Raw genomic sequence first — 6694 nt, 5'->3', positions numbered from 1 at the left:
GAGGTGCAAGAGGGTGCCTGCCCCACCTCGGCAGCTCCTCCACAGACAGTGCTTCTCCAGCTGTGAAAACCTTCTGCCGGGGAGGCACCGGACCTGGGGACAGGAGGAAGCAGGATGGGCCTCCTCCCCACCCGTCCAAACATTTTAGTGGAAGAACCTCTGGGTTATAAATGAGGACAGCTGGCTCGGCCCTTCTGAGTCACCAGGTGTTGTGATTCCTCTGTGGCTACTTCCCAGGGGCACAGAGCTCCCCGGAGGGTGGGCTGGGGTTGAGGCTGGTGACCACTCAGAGGCCAGAACCACAGCATTGTTCTCCTTCCGTTAGTGACGGAACCAGCCCTGCCATGACTGACGCTGGATTTCTAGGTCTCTTTGCCCTCCCCCTGCCTGGGTCCTTGCACGCTGCCTCGTCTGGACAGGCCGCCCAAACTTCAAATCTCCGTGAGGCCTTGGGGTGGCCTTCCCTGCCCACTCAGAGGCACGTGCTCCAGATGCCAGCTGCTCGCCCATCCCAGGCTCTGAGCCCTCCAAAAGCTGCCGCTCACTCCCTCCCTCCAACGCAAACGTCTGGCCCTCTGCTCTCCACCAGAGGCAGACCACTCTGGTGCTTCTCCAGAGAGCGGAGATCTGGTTTCTACATTTCTGGAAGCTTCTCTCACTGAGACTAAGCCGAGCTCTGCCTCCCGGGCCCCTGTGACCCCAGCCTGAGCACTCAGTGTGACGAGGCGGCGGGAGGCTCTCTGGGGAGGAGCCTCGGCGTGGGGATGTCCGAGCTGGGCTTTGAGCTTCAGAAGGACGTTCTAGCAGAAAGGACAGCACACGCCGAGGCCCAGGGACAGAACCAGCTGGCTGTGTTTCAGGGCCGCGGCTGGCTTTCGGGAGAAGTGAGGACGGGGGTGTGTGGATGAGGCAGGCCAGACCCGGATCTTGTTGGGGCTTCTCACGGGAAGAATGACTCACAAGATGAAGTGTTTTCTGAGAGACATTTATTCTCTTTTTCGCCTCGGTCACGGACGAGTGTCACAGAGGAAGCTCTGGACTTCAGCTGGAAGCAGCAGGGCGGGGGGCGGGTGTCCCGGAAGCTGTTCACTCCTCTTCCTCCTTTTCCCCCTTGCTGTCCATCTGCCCGTGGACAATGTAGCCTATAAAGGCACCGACCTTGGCCATGAGGGCACTGCCGCCAGTAGCCCCTGGAGAACAAGCACAGCCAGGTCACTCGCAGCCCAGGCACCAGGCCTGCAGGTCCACAAGTCTGGAACCGGTGGGCAAGGCCAACCTCCTCGTCCTCAGATGGAGACTCGGTGGCCCTGCGAGGGGAGGGGGCTTCTGCAAAGTGAGTATCATTTCCCCCTCCTCCCAACGCACCGCCCCAATCAGAGCTGTTTCAGAGACACAACAGTCAAAATAACAACTCCTTCTCTTCACGCCCTCTGTGTTGTTAACAATGCGGATGGCAGCCGCCTGGGCGGAGACCTCTCTGTGGGTGCTGGAGGGCCCGTAAGTAAGAGAGGACAACCATCCTACGACACCAGCCTGCTGCTCTCCTGCCCAAGCCCCTGGCTCCCCTCTGTTGGGGTACGCGTAGGGGTGTCGAACTCAATCAGAGAAGGGGCCAAAATCTAAAATCCAGCCTAAATCGCGGGCAGAATGGTTTACTGAACAGTCATAAACTGTCATTGTGATAGAAACGCAGCAGAGTGCAGTGATGACAGCGCGGTGCGGGCCACATTGCAAGGCCTGGCGGGACGGATTTGGCCCGCGGGCCTTGTGTTTGACACATGTGGGGTACGGCCTGGCCTGTGCTCCCTCTGCCTCCTGAGAGGGCCGCTCCTCTGGGCTCTGTCATCCAGAACTGAGAGAAGATGGAGGCTCAGAAAGGCAGGGTTTGTCAGGAGTGCTTTTTCTCTAGGAACTTGAAGTGGGGGGAGGGGGAAAAAGAGAGAGAGAGAGAGAATAAGAAAAAGATGGAGAGAGGGAGAGGGAGAGAGAGAGAACAAGAAAAAGAAAAGGGTGAAGGCGAGAGGGAGGGGGAGAAGAGAGAGAGAGATGCACAGAGATGGACATGAATGCAAAATTTTTAGAAGGATCATTCAGAGATCTGCATCAATCCCCCTCCCCGTGTTCGAGAAACTCAAGTCAAGACCAGAACTGGCATGAGATGGAAGTGCGCTGTTCCACTCTGGGTGTTTGAGAATGAGCAGATTCATAGGATGTCAAACTGAGGGAGATTATCCTGGTTAGCAGATGAGGAAAGCTGAGGCTTGTTGTGAAAGCAAGCCATCAGACTGTCTGGGTTGGAATCCTGGCTCCCACACAAGCCGGGTTGTGTGTGTGTGTGTGTGTGTGTGTGTGTCAGTGACTGAATGCACCCCCGGTACGATGGGGTTCGCAGGAACATGCACTTCGGAGAGCTGAGCTGGCCTGTGGGAAGGACTCAGAATAGTAAGTAGAAAGACAACCGGTGGTCCCAGTGTCTGCTCCCGGGCCTGGCCCCCGACTCACCCAAGCTCTGCATCGTGGCCACCAGCCCTCCAGCGGGCACGCCGCCCCCGTGCGCGATGGCCGACCAGCTCATCAGCTTGGCGGCCACCGAGCCGCCAACGATGCCGGCGCCCGTGAAGCCCAGCGCGGGCAGCCCCAGGGCCAGGGCTCCTGGAGGGAGAGGAGGCGGTGAGGGTCGCCCCGGGGCTGGGGCCGGCCCACCTGGCCAAGCTCCCGCCTGCCAGACCCACCTCCTCCGATGGCCATGTAGGTCAGCGCGCCCCACCCTCCGGAGCCCGAGTCGCTGTCCTCCGAGTCTCTCCTTTGGCCTGTGGGGGGAGTGGACAAAGGGCAGGCAGCGTCCCCTACCCTGTGTCTGATGCCCAGGAGCACCCCCAGAGCTGGGGACCACCGTCCTCCTATTTCGGAAAACCTTACTAAAGGGGAGAGACTCTTCCTAAGGCGTCGTGCCTGGCGCATCACTGGCGCTGAATAAATGTTGGAATGGAGGGATGCACAGATCAGGGATTCGAACCTGGGCCTCTGGCTACGACAAGCCTGCGCTGTCCATTGTAATAGCTCCTCTCCTTCCCAGGCACGCCTGAACCTCTAAACCAGTGTTTCCCAGAGTGTGGTACGCGCACGCCCAGGGGCACGGGAAGAGTGTGGTGGGGGTACGCGTTGCTCCGGAGTTTGGTGGGAATATGCCCTGCACCGTGCTTAGCTGCGCCTAATTCTACGTTCTCATGAGTACGAGGGGTACTCAGCGTTACGGAAATTATAGAAGGGGTACACGTATGTCAAAAGTTTGGGAAACACTGCAAAGAGTCTAAACCAAGGATCCTGAAACTTTCCGCTTCTTTCTCCCAAGACCCTGCCTCGCCCGCCGGGGCCTCACCTGCCTCCACCTGCCCGCAGGCCGAGAGCAGCAGATAGCACAGCAGGAGCGATACCGCCTTCTGCCGCATGGTGGCGGTGTGCGCAGGCTTTGTCGCCCAGGGCCTGGGGAGGGGGAGAGGGAAGAGATGACCCAGAGCCGCTAGTGAGCCAAACCCTGAGGCGATCTTCCTTTCCCATTGGAGGAAGAGCCCCTAAAAAGCAGCGCATTGATCTGGACTGGGCCCAGGGACCGAGGAGCTGCGGGATCTCCGTTTCTTCGTGGCAACGACGGCAGTGACGCTCCTGCCTCACCCCGGGGTCCTGAGAACCAGTGAGGGAATCTGAAAGAGGAGGCAGAGGCCGGAGACCAGGACACAGGCTTTATCAGAGGATAAGACCCGGCCGGGCTGCCTCCCAAAGGGAGAGAGAGCACATGGCCGGGGTGAAGGCGCCTTTTGAGGGGAGGAAAGGGAAAGGGTTTAGCGTTTAGGGTACCACACTGATTGGTGGTTTCCTATAAGGCACATGATTAAGGACCTAGGGACTTAGGAATCGGGGGGCTTAGGGTATTGGGCAGGTGCTGATTGGGGGTTCCATGAACAGTCCATGTAAGGTGCCTGGTCAGGTGCTCAGGAATGTCCGGGCTGCAGGTGGCGTTTACATCATTCTCCGTCCATCAGTTGGGGGAAGGGAGGGTCTATCAGAATCCTCTTCTGGTGAGGTGCCTGGCACATGGCGCATGCTCAGTGATGTCAGCAATGTCATCACTGTTTTCTGTTCTTGACTTTGTCTACACTGCCTGCATGACCTCAGGCACCTTCTCTGGGTCTCCATTTACTTATCCCTAAGGTGGGTTGTTAATAGAGCCTGTTTTAGGGGGTGGCTGTGAGTTTTGAAACTATCCACCGCTATTCCCTAGCACTTAGAACATTACCTGTCACACAGACTTTTCGGGGGGGGGGGGGGGATGGTTGTTGATCAATTTATTCTTTCAATGCATTGTACAGTCATAGGCAGCAAACACTGTCCTCTCACCAGCTCCATTTTTCAGGAAGAAAGCAGAGGGTTAAGGACGCAGCCAAACTACGCAATCTAGACACACATCCACGACTATCGGAATTCAAAACCTATGTTCATTATACATATACGTGCTCCCAAATTCACCTCCCATGTGATTTTTGTGAGTTCAATGCAATTTTCTTGAAATAAAAGCAAATAATCATCACCCAGCTGGTGTGGTTCAGTGGTTGAGCATTAGCTCATGAACCAGGAGGTCATGACTGGATTCCTGGTCAAAGCACATGGTTGGGTTTCGGGCTCGATATCAATGATTCTCTCTCATCATTGATGTTTCTCTCTCTCCCTCCTTTTCCCTTCCTCTCTCTGAAGTCAATAAAAAACATATTTAAACAAATAAACAAACAATCCTTCCCCCAACCCTCTTGTATTGGGCACTTACTCAGCACTTTATGGCACAAGGTCATTTATACCCATAACCACCACATGAAGTAGACACCTTGCTCTCAACCATGTGCTATAGATAAGGAAACTGAAACTCAGAGAATTTACTATTCCCACGCCTGCACAGCAGGGAGTGGGAGAATCCCAAAATGACTGATGTCCATGTCAGGTGCAGGCAGGGGCAAGTCCAGAGCCCATGCAAGCATCTGCAAGGTGGATGGTGACAGAGATAGCTGGCGCCTTCCTAGACCCCTGGCCCGAGGCAGGAATTCCACCCCTCTCGTGCCCTCTCCCCTCCCCTCACTAAACAGCTGTATAACAGAAGTACCTGTGCCCCCTTTGGCTGGCCCACCCTGGGACCAGCCAATTCCGCCCGGGACAGAGTGCAAAATTAAAGCCTCCCCCCTTTTAATCGCCTGGACTCTGTGTTTTGTTTCCTGCATCGCAAACCTCTCAGTCCAAACCCAAATTTTTAACCATTCCAGATCACCCTTATCATGCAAGATAAACTCACCGTCACCGTAGATTCTACAACAAAGGGGTTTCTGAAATCACCCAGTCCTATGGCCGGTAAGGTGGCTGGATTATCCTTTTGCAGATGAGGAACTAAAGTTCAAAAAGGTTAAGTGACAGAGTTAAGGCCACCGATTGCTGAAAGGGCATCTATTAAGGTCAGTTTCATGCCTCTTGGAGTTTTGTACCTAAAAGCCCCCCAACCCCCTCAGGGACTCAGCCTCCCTGAGGAATGGGCGCCCTGGGCTTTCTGGGCAGTCTGGCAAAAGGTGACCGCTTGACATCCATGCCTCTTAGTTTCTGGGTTTACCTTGGAGGAGAGAGGAGAAGGAATCTTCCTGCCAGAGCCGGCAGATAGATGGGAGCAGCAGGAGGTATCAGCTACAGCTTTTCCAGGCTGCAGGCTGGCTTCTTATCATCACATTCCAGTTACATCCCCCCCCTCTAGTCTCCTTTCCTGAGAGCCAATCCTGGTCCGAGTTTCCATTTCCTACCCTCTGCAAACAGTTTCCTTTTCTTCTCCACCTCTTGCCAGTAACACCCTCTGCTGGAAGCAAACAGTGATTCTAGCTGGAGGCTCTGAGCAGCTAAGAGTATTCAAAGCAGGTCATGCTACAGTGCTATCCACGGCCCTGCCGGACTAGTGAAGCCCAACCAGTAGTTCCTCTTGGGGCCCAGAGGCCCTTCACAATTCAATCCAATCTACAATAATAAAAGTGTAATATGCTAATGAGACCAGATGAACTCTCGGACAAAGGGGCTGAGAAGGAAGCCTGGGTCCCTGGTGCAGAGGGAAGCCAGTGACAGCATGGGGGAAGAGAGCCTACTCTTGCATGAATTTCGTGCATTGGGCCTCTAGTTAATAATAATGCCATTTATTGAGAACCTGCTGCATGCCAAGTCCTGTGCAGAGTGCTCTCTGTACATGATCTTTCCAATCCCACAATAGTTTCGTGAAGTACCATATATTGTCTTTTGAACATTATTTTAAGTCCTTATTTCTGAGTTTATTTTATCCTAGAACTAGTTCAGATTTTCACGTGATTAAAGATTTTTCATGGCTACCAGGACAGGACTTGGGCTGCAGAATCCCTGCAGACATCTCCTTCCACAGCCCCCCCACTTCTTGGTTTAACCCACATAGTTAGCATCTCTAGCTGCGAGCTCTTCTAGGTGGCCGTTTTCTTGGCTTGCAGCTTTGAAAGAGGCATCATGAGAATCATTCACCTTCTGATAACTCAGGTGTCGGCAACCTACAGCTCCAGAGCCGCATGCAGCTCTCTTGAAGCTTTACCGCGGCTCCGACAACTGGCAAGCCCGTGTGAAAATGAAGGTAACGTCTACAGCCCTGATGTGCAGA

The 6694-nt window shown here is 54.6% G+C and overlaps 1 protein-coding gene across 2 annotated transcripts; it reads right to left on the bottom strand.

Moving 5' to 3' along the window:
* Window positions 1–969: 969 nt before the first annotated feature.
* IFI6 (interferon alpha inducible protein 6) lies at window positions 970–5735 on the bottom strand. Of its 2 annotated transcripts, XM_045584965.1 has the most exons (5): window positions 5645–5735; window positions 3380–3483; window positions 2733–2810; window positions 2503–2652; window positions 970–1190 (listed from the first exon to the last, which is right to left on the bottom strand). In XM_045584965.1, the coding sequence occupies exons 2-5, from the start codon at window positions 3447–3449 to the stop codon at window positions 1087–1089; spliced, it is 402 nt and encodes a 133-aa protein (XP_045440921.1). In that variant the 5' UTR covers window positions 3450–3483; window positions 5645–5735; the 3' UTR covers window positions 970–1086. The 2 variants fall into 2 exon arrangements, with proteins under 2 accessions (XP_045440921.1, XP_036304277.1); XM_036448384.2 differs by lacking the exon at window positions 5645–5735 and having other exon boundaries at window positions 3380–3510.
* Window positions 5736–6694: the final 959 nt, after the last annotated feature.

This window comes from Pipistrellus kuhlii, unplaced genomic scaffold, assembly GCF_014108245.1.
Source record: "Pipistrellus kuhlii isolate mPipKuh1 unplaced genomic scaffold, mPipKuh1.p scaffold_m20_p_2, whole genome shotgun sequence".
Classification (NCBI taxonomy): Eukaryota; Metazoa; Chordata; class Mammalia; order Chiroptera; family Vespertilionidae; genus Pipistrellus; species Pipistrellus kuhlii.
The sequence above is the reverse complement of the archived record's forward strand: the minus strand, read 5'-3'. Positions and strand labels throughout refer to the sequence as shown.